General features: G+C 34.5%; 1 protein-coding gene and 1 long non-coding RNA gene across 32 annotated transcripts in view; one reads left to right on the top strand and one right to left on the bottom strand.

The window, feature by feature from the left end:
• LOC306670132 overlaps positions 1 to 5,381 on the bottom strand; it is a 417,629-nt gene extending 412,248 nt beyond the window's left edge. The window contains exon 1 of the long non-coding RNA XR_013766328.1: positions 5,300 to 5,381. This is a non-coding gene — a long non-coding RNA (uncharacterized lncRNA). The remainder of the gene's footprint in view (positions 1 to 5,299) is intronic.
• Positions 1 to 18,702, top strand: part of ANK2 (ankyrin 2) — a 694,188-nt gene that overhangs the window by 551,298 nt on the left and 124,188 nt on the right. For 23 of the 31 annotated variants that reach the window (XM_079154590.1, XM_079154588.1, XM_079154614.1 and 20 more), the window contains 5 exons: positions 5,880 to 5,978; positions 10,096 to 10,281; positions 10,719 to 10,742; positions 13,869 to 13,967; positions 15,378 to 15,476. In XM_079154590.1, the coding sequence (XP_079010716.1) occupies positions 5,880 to 5,978; positions 10,096 to 10,281; positions 10,719 to 10,742; positions 13,869 to 13,967; positions 15,378 to 15,476 (507 nt within the window). The remainder of the gene's footprint in view (positions 1 to 5,879; positions 5,979 to 10,095; positions 10,282 to 10,718; positions 10,743 to 13,868; positions 13,968 to 15,377; positions 15,477 to 18,702) is intronic. The other 8 variants (XM_079154601.1, XM_079154611.1, XM_079154599.1 and 5 more) reach the window with 1 other exon arrangement.

Genomic DNA, 18,702 nt, shown 5'->3' with positions numbered 1-18,702 from the left:
TTACTCATGTTGGGCAATACATATTACTGATTCTGTATGGATCTATTCTGTGAAATATTTTATATTATCTGCCCTTTGGGGCAGTCTCCATATTAGTTACTTTCAAAACACCTAGTCTAGTATCTAGCGGAAAGTTTTTAAAACAAATTTGGTCCTATAAGAATTTTCAAACTGAATGCTAACATTGAATCTAGATAAAAGTAATTTTACATGATCAGTCATTTAAACTCCTCCAACGAATGAATGTTCATTTTTGTAACAGAAGAATAAAGAGAATAAAGTCTTAAGTGCTAGCAAAAATAAGGTAAAGTCATAAGTACTAGCAAAGTTAAACCGGGTGTGTTGGCACATGCCTGTGATCCCAGTGATTCGTGAGACAAACCGATGGCAAGTTCAAAGCCAGCCTTAGCAACTTAATGAGGCCCTAATCAACTTAGTGAGACCCTGTCTCTAAATATAATGTAAAAAAAGGGCTGGGAATGTGGTTCAGTGGTTAAGGACCCTCTGGGTTCAATCCCCAGTGCCCAGGGGGAAAAAAGTTAACATTAAAAAATTAATTAGTATTAATGTTAGTTCTTAGTGCTTTGGTCCTTGTCTAAAATATTCATGTCAAACTATTTATTACTTTGCATATTCACTTTATTTGTCTCTGCAAATGACAGCGTGCAAATGTCAATAGATTTACCTGCTGTCAGTATGTTTCCAAGTTTCAATAAATTTACAATCTGATAAGTAGGTATCTAAATATTAGCTCATGTTCATTCAATTTGCCAAAATAATTCAGTTACCTAAAGAAACGCTCACCAAGAGCTAAAACCTGATTATGGCTCATAGTTACATTATTAATATAAATGGGGGAAAATTAATATTATATGTTTAAATTCTCAAATACAGCAAGATTTCTGAATTTGGAAAAATGTTGTAACTATTTAATATATCTGAGAACTATTATCAATGACTAATAATACAGACTGAAAGAAACCATATCTAATCTTTTCAATCATGACATTTAATATAAATACATGAATACTAAATTACATTTTAAAGTACCAAAATCATATTAATATTTCTAACTCTCACTGCTTCTCAGGATTATGATGAAAATCTTCTTTCCACTCTTCTAGACTAAAGTCTGGACGCTTTCCATGTCATCCCCTCCACTCCTGGCAATGTGATTTCCTTAAAATGCAAATGTGTTCCTGGCGAACTCCTATTTAAAATCCAGTGATTCCCAAGGATTTAAAAATGAAACTCAGACTCCCCAGTAAGGCAGATGGGACTGATGCCTGCCTGTCTCTGCCTCCTTTGCCCCCTAACACTGAATTATTTGCAGGTCCCCATTTGTCCTGTGCATTCTCCTCTCCTGGTGTTCTGTCTGAAACTCCTTTTCTGCTTCTGTGTCTAACTTGGGACTATCCATGACTCAGTTCACACTGAGTCACTACCAGTGCCATACTTCAGATACGATTTCCTTAGATAGTTGAGTTCTGTATCCCTCTCTATTTTTTCCTTATATCCAACATGTAACTTTAAAAAATAAACTAATTATGTATGTGTTCACTGAACTGTAGTTTGCTCACTTGCTCATCTTAGTTCTGGACTGTGAGTCCTTACAGACAGAGATTTTTATCTTTTGCCTCTGAATCACTAAAGCCAAACAACAATGCCTTACAGTGAAGTCACCAAACACTTTTTTTTGTTGAATAAGTATAAGTGAATGACAAATAATTAGTAATTTCCAATGGGAAGGGGAAATGTTCAAAATATTTAATGACTAGTTGCTAGAGGCACCCTTGGGTCATATCAGAATACTCTAAACAACTGGCAATGCTGTACATCTTGCATCCTCAATATCAGCCCCAGCTGTAAGTATCTTTGATTTTTTTAAAAAAAATATTAACATGAGAAACTATATATACTTTCATACCTACATGCATTCAGACTATTTTAGAAAAACATTGAGACATAATATATGGGTGAATGCCCTAATGCACTTACACAGAGACCAATAATACTGTGTAGTTAAGTCATTTATGTGTGAAGATGAATGCTTTCCTATAAAGTTTGTAATGGTGTTAATGTGCTGTTGGCCTCTATCCTAATTACTCAGAGCTGAGTATTTCACATTCTCCAGTGGGCTATTTCTTGTTAAACAGCAGTAAAGTAGAAAGGAACCTTTGCACATCTTTATTTTAGAATCTGCACTAAATCTTTATTGTCTTATTTCATGTGTTTTGTATCAGTAAACAGTTTCCTCATCTCTTAACCAGGGTTGCCTTAGCTCATATTTCCTTCTTTTATGTACTTTGTTGCAAATACTACAAAATCTGATTAACACCATGTTTCCATTCTCATCTTCTACCACCCCAAGCCAAGGTGTTCTTTATTACCAGAGTAAACTTTATACTTACTACCCCAAACCAATCAACCATTCTGCAAAAAATGAGTTTTGTAAAAAGTGTGTGTGTTTGGGTTTTGCACATGGAGACTCCAGTTTGGTAGGAGTAGGGTAGAGTGGTACCTAGGCATTTCTAACAGTTTCTAGGGGAGATTCTATCTCAGCCAACTACGGGATAATGTACCAACTTCATTACAAGAAGGTTATTCATGAACACCAGTCACTTCCAATTCAGTTTTTAGCTATAAGATTTGGCCAAATTGCCTAGGTATTGAACCTTAGCTGCCTCCATTTGAATGGGGGAAATAACACCAATGTTGCAGCACTGTGCTAAGTATTAGAGATGGGGCTGGGTCATTAATCATCCAGACTGAGATACTCCAGGATACTTTGCATAAATGTGGGCTATTCTAGGCAAACTGGGGCATGCATTCACTATAATTTGAGAACATATATTGAAAGCATTTCTCATAGTGGATAACGTAGCAGAAGCCCAATGGATCACTTTTATTTTTATTGTTCTTCATGTTTGCTCTCCTTCTCTGCTGGAAGCTCTGGCACACAAGGTTATGATACACTACACACAAGTGGTATTTATGATGCACTCCCGCCAAGATCTTAAAAGTTTCCTATCATGGTCCTTTCCCCTCTGTTTACTTATTTTGTAAGCCTTGATTGGTTTCTTCTCTCTATCTTTCTTCTTTCTCTTCTTTCTATCACTCTACAAACCTTTAATACTTGCAGGTCCCAGAGCAAGAGAGCAAAAGGGACCCATTTACAACTTTTAAAATTAGAATGTATAGATTGAACTAACAAACTTTTAAATAAGTGTCCTATCTCTTTACAACAACATGGCAAATTCATATATAGGCTTGGAGTCCCCACAGTTCCACACAGGACTATGGTGAGGGAACTGCTGAGCCTGGACTCTGGCCTACAGCCAGCTCCTGTGCTTCATCTGCACCTCAGCCACACCTATTCATTGTCTGTTCATCTCCTACTTCTACTCACCCTAGTCAGCAACTCCTAGGGTGTGTATTTGATTACTGTTGCTGCTATAACAAATTATTACTACAAGATCAATGACTTAAAACAATAACGAATTTATTCTCTCCTAGTTTTGGAAATTAATATTACTAGGTTTAATTCAACCAGTTGGCATTGTTGTTTCCTTCTGGAAACTTAGGTGAGAATCCATTTCCTTGCCAGTTCCACCTTCTAGAGCTGCCTTCCTTGAATCATGGCCCCTCCATCCATCTTTAAGGCCTGCATTGTAGCATCTTCTTTCCCTCTGAACTCTACCTTCCTCTTATGAAGACCCTTTCAAATGCATTGAGCTCATTTGGCTAATCCAGGATAATCTCCCTGTGTTGAGGTCTTTAATTCAATTATGTCTGCAAAGTTCCTTTTACCCTATAAGGTAATTTACAGGTTCCAAAGATTAGGATATTGATATATATGAGGGTCTTATTCAGTTGACCAAAGAACCCTTGGGAGGATGACAGGAAGAAGTCTGAGGAAGCACTGGGACCACACTCAAGAACACTTATGTAGACGTTCTGGGCAGCCAGGTGCCTGAGGAGTAGCCTGGAAGTCAGGGAGCTATGATTTCATGGTGGGCACGTTTCCTTGACCCTCAGCATTTGCTGCCTTGCTCAGTCAGAGGAGGTCCTGCTACATACAGCTCACCACCCAGGGCTGGGGCTATTTCAGAGGCAGAGGCCAAAGGATGGTTCATTTCCTTTCCTCTGTTGATCTGGCAACCAGTGTCTATTTTCCTTTCTCTTGGACTAGCTACGAGATTCTGTTGGAGGAAAAATGTTAGCAAACTGTTGTACTTGATTAAAATTTCTTTTTCTCTTTTCGCATCCCTGCCTTTCACTTGTCATGAAAGACCCCATTCCACACCCACTCGTTGTTATTAACCATCTTCCCTGGCTTTCCCTTCCTTTGAATCTCTAATTCCATCCTTCCGCCACCTCTTCATTGTTCTTAAAATATACAAGATTTCACCTGCTTGCTGTGTTTAAAAAAATATGCTATCTAGCCAGTGAATTATTCCTGAATCCTACAACAGTGTTAATTCATTCCTCGTATATTTCTTTTTTTAGTTTAAATTTTCTTCTTCCATTTGAAACCTGCAGATTTTCTTTTATAATCAAATTAAAAATTACTTATTCTATTTGTACACTCTGTATATATATTTTGCTGTATTTTGGCCCTTTGAATACTGTTTCCACACTAATGCAATATATACAGAAGAATTTTTATGTCAATAAAATAATTTTACAATACTATTTTTCTCCTTTTACTTTTTACAAAAAACTCCAAATACACACCTGTTTTTACATATTCTTGTTAATGCATGGAAAACTTAAGGAAATTATTGATGTTTAAGACTCACATGGTTTTGAGAGAACTGCTAGGTTTTGAGAGTTTATGGGTTATTATGCAAGCTTTCTTTTTAAATAGTTTTTTGGTGTTTTTTTCTTAATGGGGTTCATTATTCCTAAGGATCTAATGAAAAGGAAACCTGCCAATTTAAACTTAGTTTTAGAATCATGTTGTACATTTAAGTGAATTTGTGCCTGTGAGTCCATATTAATGTAATATCCCTGTAATGTGCGCTCCATGAAGGTGTATGTGTTCCTCTCGTTTGTCACTGTTTTTCAGTAATGACTTAGCTCCTAGCAACTGGAGTTTGGTAAATAATTAACTAAATAAATACAAAAATGAATGGTAAAATTTCAGAATGGCTTTAAAATAATAAAATTATGTTCAGTACAGACCATGCTATTTCAATCAGAATGGTAAAATACACTTTTTTTAAAAAGCTTTCAATCAAATTTGCAATTACTTCTAGCCTACTCTGGCATAAACAATAATTTATACCCTTAAGACTGTGGACTAGAGCTGAAGAAATAGCTCCTTTTGGAGAGCGCTTGCCTAGCATGCGCAAGGACCGCGGTTCAAATCCCCGGCCTCTCAAACGAGAAAAAGACTGTGAACTAAATTGTATATATTCAAAACAATAGAGGTCTGTTTAAATAATTTAGGAATTGTTAAATACAGAAGAGAATATATTGTTTTATATAGGTATTACACATAGAATCCTATATGCTCTATAGAATATCTGTATAGTATAGAACTATGTAGATATTAAGATAACTAAGTATCTTTAGGAGTTTTAGGAGATGAAAAATGTGAACCTCTGGTATTGAAATGAAAACAGCAAGTGAGGAGAATGTTTCCACCCTGTCCTTTTCTCATTTCCATAGAAATTTCTTGTGGAAATTGGTCCACTGTGATCTAGTCTTATAGTGGTAACTACACGTATGATTTATTCAGTGTGAGAGTGTGCTCTCTAGCTTCATCGTTTGAAAGTTTTACTTCATAGTGTCTCTTTCCTTGTGCTGTATTCTTCCATGGTTAAGCTTTATAAATTATTGGAGATGTCATCTTTTTTACCATTTGTCCTCAGAATGGCTTCACACCTTTATACATGGCTGCCCAGGAGAATCACATTGATGTTGTAAAATATTTGCTGGAAAATGGAGCTAATCAGAGCACTGCTACAGAGGTAAGACTGCCAGTCCAAGTCTCGGGATCTTCGATCGTAATGTCCACATTCTTTATACCAGTTGCAAAGGATCTCCATTAACTTGTCTAAAACATGATGGGAATGTTCATATTGCAATTACATCTAAAGTGACCATGAAGTAATGTCTCAGGCTTGTGCACACAGTTCCATGAGTTTATGCCTTCACTTCAGATTCATGACCATTTATTCTTACATGAAATCATGCCTCTGTCAATTTGCCGTGTTCTACCTTTGTGATCTTTATACCATTTTTAACGTAGACTACTGTGAATCCTAACCATCTCTTTTCATCAATATTTTATCTGGTTAAATTCAATACAATCCTTGAAGAAATAATTTCTTACCATCAGAAATAATTTATATGTATTTGTCTTAGCATAATTTTCTGAGGAATATGTCACTAAAATGCTATTCATATTGAAGCTGGAATGTGACAGGTATGTGCCAGATTATGGCAATGACTGAACAGGATGTTCAACATCAGTCCAGTTTCAAAGAGTTCAAGGCATCTAGTCATATGAGGACTTAGAGGGGACAGGGACTCTGGAGAACATCACTTTCCTTTCCTATACATGTCCACCTCATAAGAAGAATTTACTTTGTATTTTCCATCTCATCTTAGCCTAAGTGGATTCAGGAGCGAGTCCAGTGATTATCCAGGCGGTAGTTTCTAAGTGATGCTCCTGAAGCCCTTGAGCTTGGAGGAAATGCTTCGGGGCTCCTGTAGGGCTGGGAGTGGGTGACATGGGAGAGGAGAGGAAGAGGGCCCCAATGTGACATGCCTCTCCTCACCTCTTTTTACCACAGTATACAGGCTTTGTTTTTCCTATCTCCTATTTTGAAGCTCCACTGATATAATTTTAAAACTCCAGACCTGGAGTGAAATATGACTGGTAGAAACTTGTAACCCAGAAACCATCTTGATAATTTTTAATGTCAAATATGGTTTCCTTTCCAGACAATTAAATCTTTAGGTTAAAAGAACATGAACTTCTTTCTACACTACAGTGGAGGGAGAGGTCATTAAAATCTATTAAATCCATTTCCAGGCCATTTGGGAGAAAACTTTTTATGGAGGCAATCAAAATCACTTCTGATGGCTTATTCTCATTAAAGAAAAATCCCAATAAATCACTATTAATAAAAACACATTTCCTACTTATCACCAGAAAACACAGTTGCCTAATATGAAATGATTCCATATTCTCTGTTTGGAACAGATTTTGCACTCTTGCCACACGAGTACAATGTGATTATAATTTGGGACCCTTTTTACTGAGAAACTAACTCTGTCCATAAGTAGCATTGCATATTTTCAGGCAAAGCTTGGGTAACAAAGAGATTGAATCTCTGAGAAGTATACCAAAATAAGGAAATCTCTCTGTTTTATTTATTTATTTATTTTTTCACTTTAAAGACAGAATCACTTGCCAGGTGTAATCTTTTACACTGCAGTCCTCTTACTCACCAGATAGACTTAATGTCTCTAGTGGAAGATTTAGGTAAACTCAGCTTGCCGACATTCTCAGCTGACTCAGGCTTCTTTGGTTTAGGCTATTGCAGCATTTCAGTCTGGTTCCAAAAATATCCCTTTAGGTACTCTGCTTTGGTAGAGGCCATGTTACATCGTGATCCTCAGAAACTTAAAACCCTCTCTGATTTCTGCACCAAAATGCAACTTTTGCAAATGAATGCTTGTAGACACAAGCACTCCTTATTTATTCAATTTTAAAAATCACTTTAGTAACTGAATTTAATTTTTACTGATTGAATGTATAAAAGTTTAATTGATTAATACCCAGCACTGACCCTAATGATTTACAGAAAACACATATATGGACTAAACTTTGTACATTCCCTTTTAAATGCATCATTCTGTTAAAAAAAGAAAACGTGTGTAGTAGCGAATGGTTGGTTGTCATTTAGTATTCTACACTGCATTGCTAAATATCTGCTACCGTCTCATGGGCACAGATGTGGTTATGCTTAAAGGAGACATCCTAAAGCTGGTTGTTAGCTCTAAATTGCAAAAAATTAATTACTAATCAAGATATTATGTCCACTTTAAAAATCAGATGATTATGGAATCATTGAACATGGCAGGAAACTGTTGTATGATGAAATATTTAAAGTTGCAACTTTCTCATGATTATAGCAGGTAGCACTGATAAATAGATGATGAAAAGCAAAGCTACTGAACTTTAATCTGGATTTCTTTGAGTTCGTTGAAATACTTCAACATATCATTCCAAATGAGGCATAGATTAGAATAATACCCAATAAAACTTGGGTGGAAATCCAAACTTAAAATTCTCCAAAGAGAGTACTCTGTCCTTCCGGTATCACTTTTATATTTCTCTACTCTTCCTTCTTCCTGAATGTTGCCAAAATTGAAGATTGATATCTCTCTAATAAAGTTCTATTCTGTGAGCAAATGCTTCGTTCTCCAAGAAAAAAAATCATAGTTCACACTTTTTAAAATACAAGCTATCACAGTGTTTCAAGATGTAATACAATTAAATATGTATATGATAATTACACTGTTTTCCCTGTTCATGGAGTGCTTAATCTATGCCCAAGTTCTAAATTTAAGCTAGCTTCTGTTTTTCACCTTCAGACACAACATTCTTTACTTTTCTACTCTAAGTAGTGAGTTATACTTAAAATTCTAATCGTATTAAAAAGAAAAAAGATTACTTTTGGGGGTTACTGTATACATAATGTGTTTCATGTGAGAAAAATATTTTTCCTCAAAAGGCTACAGTTAACATTCTAAAGTTATTATTGAAAAAAAATTAGTAGTTAGATTGAGGTAAATTACCATTGTCTCTGTAATGTAATTTTTAAATGTATACCATCCTTTTTAAAAATTTTTTTTTATTTCTTATTTTTTTGGTACCAGGGATTAAACTCAGGGGTGCTTAACCACTAAGCCACATCTCCAGTCCTTTATTTATTTATTTATTTATTTTAAATTTTGAATTTTTTTAAAATTTTAAATTTTAGCAATTTTGCTAAATTGCTTAGGACCTCACTAAATTGCTAAGACTGGCTTTGAACTAGGAATCCTCTTGCCTCAGCCTCCCTAGCTGCTGGGATTACAGGTATGCACCACTGTTCCTAGCTGAATATATACCCTCTTGACCATCCATACATGTGTATACTCTCTTGACCTGTATATGAATGGAAACTTTTAAGATTTGTTTCCAAATTTGGGGGAATTAAGGAGATTTTTTTTCTACAGAAATGTAGCCTAGAATATGTATTTTTTTCTATTTACCTATCACCTTTCCAGGAACTAAAGACTTTCTAAGTTTTCTAGCACAATTGTCTATTTACCCCTAAGCTCATTCTAACTGCATTATCTGTGCTACTGTTTGCTTAGCTCTCTCTTTAACTTTAGAATTGAAAAGTTTGTTTGTAAATGTTTTCTAGCACATACATTTTATATCTAAATGATCTTATTATAAAATGCAGTTTAGGACAAAATTAATAATTGTCCCAATGTGCCAAAGAGTTTTAGATCATATTATGTTCCAAACTTCCAAAATTGGATTGGTAATGATCCATTCTCTCCACAAGGGTTATCATTTTCCCAGCCAAGGCAGAGACATTGAGCAACGTGCATAGTTGATGCATATATATATGCATGTATACATATGTATATATGTATGTATTTTTTTTTTTTTTTTTGGTGGTGGAGTTTGCCATATATTTGATTCCCAGTCAGATTTAGGTTCCACTCATTCTATCTTCCCACATTTTCCCTCAAATACCAGGCATTCCTTAGCATTTGTTCTAATTTTTATTTTCCCAATACAACCATACAGTTGATCACACTCCTGCCTCAAAACAATCACATCCTGTAGTTATGCTGTGTTAGGATATATCTTTTAAAAATATCTGTGGCATACACCTTAGGAAAGAATCTGATTACACTAGTCCACAGTGTGACAAATGGCTGGTTGTGATCCGCTTCTTATCTTGCTTGTCAGCGTTCATCACTACTTTAAAATTTAGAGACACCACCTCTTGGAGCTGAATCCTAAGAATCTGGACATTAATGGAAGATGTTTTTCTTCCTCAATTTTGCCAGGATGGCTTTACTCCTCTAGCTGTGGCCCTCCAGCAAGGACACAACCAGGCAGTGGCCATTCTCTTGGAGAATGACACCAAAGGCAAAGTAAGGCTGCCAGCTCTGCACATTGCAGCTAGGAAAGACGACACCAAATCTGCCGCACTCCTGCTTCAGAATGACCACAATGCTGACGTCCAATCCAAGGTAAAAGCTGAGTACATCTGTTTAAAGGAACTCTGTGCTGCCAGATTCCTCCTGGGGAATGATAAAGAAGTAGGCCCTGGTGATAATGCAAAATTACTCCTGCTCATCAAAAGAGATAAATTACTTTCAGAGGTATTTCAGAAAAGTGGGGTATATTGGGGACACTAGAAAAAAATTTAAATGCAAGATAATTTTCTTTAAATGACAAGGATCAGCTATTGAGAAATTTGTTTCCTTCTGTTTACAGTCATAAATAATAGAAAAAAAAACTTAGAAAGAACAACTGTATTATGTAGTGTTTGGGGACATCTTTTCTGAGTAGACTGTATTTTGGCATGTCGGACTAGTACACCCCGTTTCAGTAAACAGATTGACTGTTTCCTTCATTTCACACTGTGTAATGTCTTCCCTCTTTTTCCCACACAACACTGCTTCAGATGATGGTGAATAGGACAACCGAGGTACAGTATTGTGATTATACCAAAATTTGCCTTGTTTTTATTTATTTTTAATTTTTATCCAGTTAGAATAAATCCTCACTAATTCATACTAATGATTAAAATTTCCATGAATGGGAAATTATTTGGAAAAAAATTTCTTATAATTAAGGAAAATCGATAGTTCAAATATATTTAATGCAACATCTACTTGAAGCCGTTTTAAAGCAGTCAAACTATTTAAATACAAATTTAAAGTTTATGACAGTAGACTGTGAAATAATATTCTTCCTTAACATATATTTTAATGAGTGAGCTTTACTCTTAACTTTTTGCAAAGAAGAGATGTGATCTTGATTTCTTAATGAGAATTCTCAGAATAAAGTTTAGAGAAGTGAAAAAGAGAGAGATTTTTCTATTATCATGTTTTATATTTTTGCCTAATTGCCTTTTTCCCCCTGTATGCTTTTTTCTTTATCACTTTGTGATCAATAATGATATTAAGCATACCATGGCGCAAAGCATTTGCTTTTTCTTATGTTTTAAAACACTTGCCATAAAATCATTTTCCTCAGAGCAAAATAGATGGCATCAAGTAACAAGAACAGTAAGTTCAGAAGCATCTCAGGGTAGGATCGGGAGTGTCTAGTCTCTCTTTGGCCATTGCTACAGAGATGCAGTAACAGAAACATTATTGAAAGTGTATTATAGATTTTATTCTATACTCAAAGGCAAGTGGCTGTGCATGTAGGTTAACATCTTATTTTATTACTGGATTATGGACTCATGAAGATTGTGAAGTCTTGAACATTCACACTGAGTGTTCAATGAGAGAGAGGTATTTCTAAAACGGTAATTTTCTTTATCAACACATTTGTCTACTGAGATGGCAATAGACTTGAGGTATTTGTGTCACTTCTTTTGTTCCATATCTGTGCATGGAACCTAGGTCAGAGACAAAAGCAAAAACAGAAGGAGTCCCAACTCAACTGCTTGGTGAAATGGTTCAAGAGTGGAATTGTACAAATTGATCTTAATACTGATTACCGATTTTAATGCTTTTGATTTTTTAGGTGCTCTTTGGCGATTATGATACATTTTTGAAAGCAGTGTATTATGATACATTTTTGAAAGCAGTGTTAGTTTTAAATAATGTCTTTGAAAGCAGCAGTTTGGATTGAGTTTTACTTAGTTATAAATATTTCTCTTAAGACAATAGAGTACCAAGAATAGGAATCATTCCATCCTGTAATCCTGTGGAAGGGTGAACTCTGCCTCCCACTTCCCTGTTAATCAGGGCAGAGTCCTCTGAGAGGGCTTCTGTCAGCCTCGTACTGATCCAAGATTCACAATCTGAGGCATTAGCCTGGATGGTCAATGAGGATGTTATCAGACAATAAATTAGTTTGTTTTTGCAAATGAGAAACTAATATTATTATACTTGAATTATTTGAAAATGTTCTACTAGCAATCAGTATGTTTTTCTGAAATTATATTATAACTTGAATCGCAGGATATCCCTGGGTGACAGGAAATACCAAGATAAAAATGAAAACAATCAATTATGTTTTAAAATACAATAATTTGACATTTTATGAAATAATAGCCAGGACATAGACTAACTTTTCTTTTCTTACAGATTCACATTTCGACATAAGTATTTGGCATTAACTAGATGCAAAATAAAAATATCTTGACCACAATTGTGAAATTTTGGATTGATATTTACTACTCCCATTTTGGGTCTTGCTTCTCTACAGTTAAAAATTATCTGTGGTTAATGTTGCTAATAGTGCAGAAAAATTTCTATTAACTAAGTTATCTAAATACTTACTGAGGGTGTTTTAAAAACAAAATCATGAAGCCCACATATCCAATCAATGGAAAAACAATGATTGTGATTTAGAAAATATTTCTTAAAAGTAATATGGTACACATCAAAGTTCATTTCAAATAATAAAGAACAATATAAAATAATCAAAAAACTGTAGGCTATCATAGCCAATTTATACTATTTTAAGTGAAAAATATAGAGTGAAGAAAACGGTCAGATCTTTGTGCACTTTAATAAGAGTTAAGAGATCTATTGTGATAATGTACTGCGAATTTAACCCAGGGGCATTTTGCTCTGAGCCATATCCCCCCTTTTTATTTATTTATTTTTTATATTTTTAGGCAGGGTCTTGCTAAGTTGCTTAGGTCCTCATTGAATAGAGGAGCCTAGCCTCCAATTTACAATCCTCCTGCCTCAGCCTCCTCAGTTGCTGGGATTAAAGGTGTACTCCACTGTGCCTAGTCAAAAGTTTTAAAGCAAATTTTCATCAAAAAAGAAAAGAGAAATAAAAATATACTTCTCTTCATATGAAAAGTTCAGACTTTATTTTTCAAACAATTCCTAATGCTTATATAATTGATCTAACCTGGTTGGCTTATTCATACTTTAATTTATTAATAAAAATTTACTTAATTAGCAGTCAAAATTGGATTATGCTGAACTTTTTATTTCTTATTTTGATTACTACCAAGTATATTGTTTAATTTTTGTTTTTAAATTCTCTTTTCATTATAAAACATAACCTGACTAATCTGTTGTGAAAGAGGACGGAAATATCATGGCAGGGTAAACGATGTGGAATGAATTGTACATCCTTTGTAAGAATTTTCCTCATATTTTCACAGTTCTAAAGATGTAGTGCCAACCAATGCTATTTTAAAAACCAAGAACAAAAACACCGGTTTTGAAACCTTCTCCAAAAAAATCCCCATTTTTTAAATTCACAATATGTTCATTCAATGACTGAGACTTTATGTTGTTTAATCCCATTCTCTTTTTCTCTGCTATGCTAAATCAACTCAAGAAACATGGTTTAGTATAAGCAAGTCTCATAGATAGACATTTTTGATAATTAAAAATAATGGTGCCAGTAAATGTAGGATATTTATTTCTTCACATAACATTTATTGGATATTTACCTCTTTATGTAACTATTTACCACCATATAACACTAAATTTAAGAAGAGTTTTATTTTGTAAATTATGTTGCTCGTATATTAGGTAAACGGTAAAGCATGTGATTTTCTTCATTGGTTTGGGGACTGCAGCAAAGGGAGTGGGAAACTTTCTCCACTGCCGTTTCTTTCCTTCCACAGAGTGGTTTCACTCCTCTGCACATAGCTGCGCACTATGGAAACGTCAATGTGGCAACTCTTCTTCTGAACCGGGGAGCTGCTGTGGACTTCACAGCCAGGGTACGCATTCAAATAGTTTCGTATCTTAGAGAGCAATGGGTATTTTGTGAAAGTAAAGATGAACACCAATTCCTTTCTTAAAGGTTTCATTTTTATTTTCCCCCCTTTCTTGGAACTTCCTAAAGATACAGATTTTCCTTTAAAGTACTTTTTCTTCATATTCCAGAAAGTTCTTGGGACCCAACAAATACAAAACAGGAATGTTCTACATTTCCATGCACACAAATCATTTGCAGTAGTTAAAGAGACTATTAATTTTGACAGCGGTTTGAGCAGTTTTAAGGTCATGCTGAAAATAATGAATAATCAGCTTCAAGTTAATAAACAATGGAACTGTTAAAATATTAAGCACAAAATATGTAGGTAGTGTGTGTTACAATAAGAGGGCATGCAATTTGATAGGGACTTTTTTGTTTAATGAATTGAGAATTCATTCATGTGAAGAGTCTTACTAAAAAATATAAACAGGCACAACATGGAGTATCATATGCTTAATGTTATGGAAATAATTCATTTACATCACAGTTATAAAATTCACATGTTATAGTATTTACTATGAATCAGTTAATGCAATATTTGAATATCCAAAAAATTATGACAAAAATAAGGTACATAGCCTTAATATAATGATGGTACATGATAGTCAATAAATATAATTTGTATTGTGTTTTTCTCCTGTCTTCTGCACTGAACTATGTTGTGCTGCTTTCAAGTTGCTTTTCTTACTGAATTATTCTAAAAATGGTGTTTATAAGAATTATTTTCCATTGGAATTGATATGTATATTTGTATGCTATTTTAAAAAATTTTTAATTTGTTCTTTTGAGTTATACATGACAGAAGAATGTATTTTGACATATTACACATACATGGAATAACTTCCCATTCTTGTGGTTGTACACAACGTGGAGTTAACACTCGTTGTGTATTTATATATGAACGTAGAAAAGTTATATCCAATTCATTCTACTGTTTTTGCTTTTCCCATCAACCTCCTTCCCTTCATTCTCCTTTGTCTAATCTTAAATACTTCTATTTTTAAGCATAGAAAACTTTGAGATCCCAGACTTTTTAAGAGCATGGGTGTTATAGAAAGACTTTATCCTAGGAATCTATCTTAGGTAGAATTTGAGTTTTTGTTTCTATTACACAAAAGTTCTTCCTTTTTCTCTTGAGTATAATGTATACGTTCAATACATATATCACAGCTATTGACTAATTATGCTGTTTTATTCCACGTTTTATTCTCTAACAATAGTGTTTTGTAGTAGTTTGTGTGCTTCTTTGCTCCTTAAAATCAGATATTCGAACAGTAGAAACCATTTGTGCCCTTCATGCCCTTTGACGCCAAGTCACTGCCATTACGCCCTGCCATTCCCAACTTGCTCTGTTTCATCTTCCACGGTGTAGAATGGAATCACTCCTCTGCATGTGGCTTCCAAAAGGGGAAACACAAACATGGTGAAGCTCTTACTGGATCGAGGAGGTCAGATCGATGCCAAAACTAGGGTGAGTGTCTCTGTTCTTCTGATTTACTTCCATTATTATTTCTTTGTATTCTCTTACCAGTCACCTTAAAACACTAGTCGGTAAACACAGGCAGTGTTTTCAAGGAAATTGCTACCTTGGATTTTATTTAAATCTCATACAATATTTAAAGGTTTCATATCATAAAGTAAGATTAATATTTGCTCAGAAACACCTTGGAAACAAAATATTAGCCTCACAATATAATACTTGTACTTTTTTTTTTTTTTTTTTTTTTTTTTTTTAACTGATTCTCTGGGAACAAAGATCAAAGATTGGACTTACACGTTTCCCTTTTGGATAATTATAAATATCAAGAACCGTAATTTGTTAGGAAATATTAGGCTATGAAAAATGTGACTTTTACATAATATATTTTAATACATGCTAAAAATCTTGTTTTTAACCTCAATTCCTAAGTTATTTTTCTTAAGTGACTTCGTTATACTAACCTGAATAGATTGTCTATTTTGCTTAATAAAATAATACAGTTGTCCAATCCCCAGGATCAAAACAAGCAAACAAACAAAAAGGAACAAAAAACAATTGTTATTTTGTACCTTTACTTATATCGTCTTGGTGGATGCACCGCCCTTCTTTCATAAGAAGGAAATATTCTACTGATAAGCAGTAGAGTACAACTGTTAATAGGACAGATTCTGAAGGTAACACTGCCTGATTTCAATCTCTACTTCCATCATTTCCTAATCTGAATAATATTGCAGTTAACTGACCGTTTCTGAATTTAAGCTAATAGTACTATCTACCTCATAAGTTCGGATGAGAATTAACTCTTAGCTATTATTTGCTTTCTTTAAAAATGTGAAGTGGGTAAATGACTTAGCTACTTGTAATTTTTTAATGATATTGCTGACATATGAATTATTGACTTAAATATAATCTAGTGGGTTAATATGAAGTCTATTTGAGTAGATTAGGTTAATTATTTAAACTTTAAACATTCCTGTAATATGATAATGTTGAAATATGTAGTATGAAAAGCCTGTGGAAGTTAATGGATAGAAACTATAACTTGTGCCAGGCATGGTGGCACATGCCTGTAATCCCAGTGGCTCAGGAGGCAGAGGCAGATGTACTGTGAGTTCAAAGCCAGCCTCGGCAACTTAGTGAGGCCTAAGCAATTCAGCAATAACCTGTCTCTATATAAAATACAAAAAAGGGCTGGGACTATGACTCAGTGGTTAAGTGCCCCTGGGTTCAATCCCCAGTACCAAAAACAAAAAGTGTCCCTTGTAGTATTTTCTCTTTATTTTGATTGATTCTGGAACTTCATGTTCTTATAGTCCAAGCAATAAGGATCAAATCTAGTATTATGCATCTTGAGGGAAGTAAATATTTTTAAAAATATTTTTAATAAATCTCACCATCTTTAAGTCTCTAGATTCTACACTAGTCCTAGACTACAAATTCTGGTTTGGGATGGTCTTACAGAATATTGCTTTCTAAATCTCCTTTCTCTAGGACATTTGGTTCAGGTTGGCTGTGGCAAATTACGTGGGAATTCTGGAGTAATTTGTTTTATCTGTCAAGAGCTTTGTTGTGGTGTCCAGTGTCTTTGCCTCAGTGTTTTATGTGGTTCTACCCTTTGCCTTGTACGCATGTCTCTTCCCTTGCTATGCTATGGGTACACACAATTTGGAACAGTATGCACAGAGCTTCATGCTTTGCATACTTCTCTTTATATTTAAAGCAAAGAGTTTCTGAATATTACTCTGTTACTATGGTCATTACTAACATTACTAGCATAATATTATATTACTAAATAACTTATCGACACCGTTTCTCCCTTATTCTGGCTTTTTTTCTATCAAGACACTTAATTGAGATTACTAAGGGGAAGAGCACTTTGTAAATGCAAAAATTTATCTTGGCCAATGTCCTAAAATTCCACATTCCTTTTATCAATGCTTTTCTGCAGTATTCAGTCATTATTCAGGTGGTTGATTTGTTATTATTGATCAAAGATGCTCTAATTTATGTAGCTTGCGTACACGGCATACACAATTAAAAAGTTTAACTCCAAATAGGCAGTTCTTAGTACATAAAAGAGGACTAAGAAACGAAGAGAAATGAATTCTTAGGCTAGTTCTGCCATTTAACAAATTACCCTCATTTCATTCATTTTGCCAGTTAAAAATCAGCTGTGTTAGGAGGTACTGGGAAGGAAATATTTGGACCATTTTTTTTTTTATTCAGCATGGTTAGATATAGCAAATAAATTACTTTCAAGGATATAAAAAGAAAGCTTTTCTGATTGTGTGGATTGTGAGGACGTTCTGTTCTTTCATTCTTTTAAAACATAGTTATTGAACTCCTGGTGCTGTGAACCAAGAATATACAAGTTAACAAAACAGACTAGATCTCTGTATTCATAGAGATTCACAGTTCCCAACACCCAAGAGATTAGACTAGCAGTATGGTGTTAGAAGTTTAATCATAGGTTCTCAGAAAAGCAAAGTAAAACCAAAAATCTTGATTTGCTGGGTTTGCTGATATTTTTAGTTCTACTGCGGTCGATTAGTGACCAACAAGGTAGTCCTAAATGCAGAATTGGAAAGAAATTAGCTCTCTTTGCTCAGTGTGAGTTAGCTGACTCCAGCACATGCCAAGATTGGGTCCAGTATGGAATAGTACCAAAATATTTCTCCCGTAAGTTCCAACACTAACTCGTCGCTAAGTGGTAGAATATTGAAAGCACTGTTGAATTATTTTCTTTCTGGCTAAAGCTAGAAGGTCTATATCCCTGTTACCAAAGACAAATTCAAGTAGGAAGTAAATACTAGAACCAAGGACTATGGTCTTGAATTGAGAGGTCAACTATGGAGATACACTATTTGATTACTAAAATAAGGGCTGGGAGTACAGCTCAGTGGTAGAGTGCTTGCTTAGGGTGCACAAGGCCCAGGGTTTAATTCATAGCACTGCAAAATAAACAAACAAACAAATAAATAAATAAAGGAATGTTTGCTTTTTATTTTGTCCCTTAAAATGTATTTTAAAATAAAAAATAATTGGTTCCTACTTTCATTTTAAGTCATATAATAAAATTTCTATACATGGAATTTAAATGGTAATATTATTCTTTCATTTTTGTCACAGAGTTCTCACTTTCCCCCAGCAATCAAATTGACCATGAATATGCTGAAATTTTGTGTATCACATTTGCATCTTGTCGACATTCTCACCA

This window comes from Sciurus vulgaris, assembly GCF_902686455.1.
Source record: "Sciurus vulgaris genome assembly, chromosome: 9".
NCBI lineage: Eukaryota > Metazoa > Chordata > Mammalia > Rodentia > Sciuridae > Sciurus > Sciurus vulgaris.
This window is presented reverse-complemented; position numbering and strand designations above follow the sequence as displayed.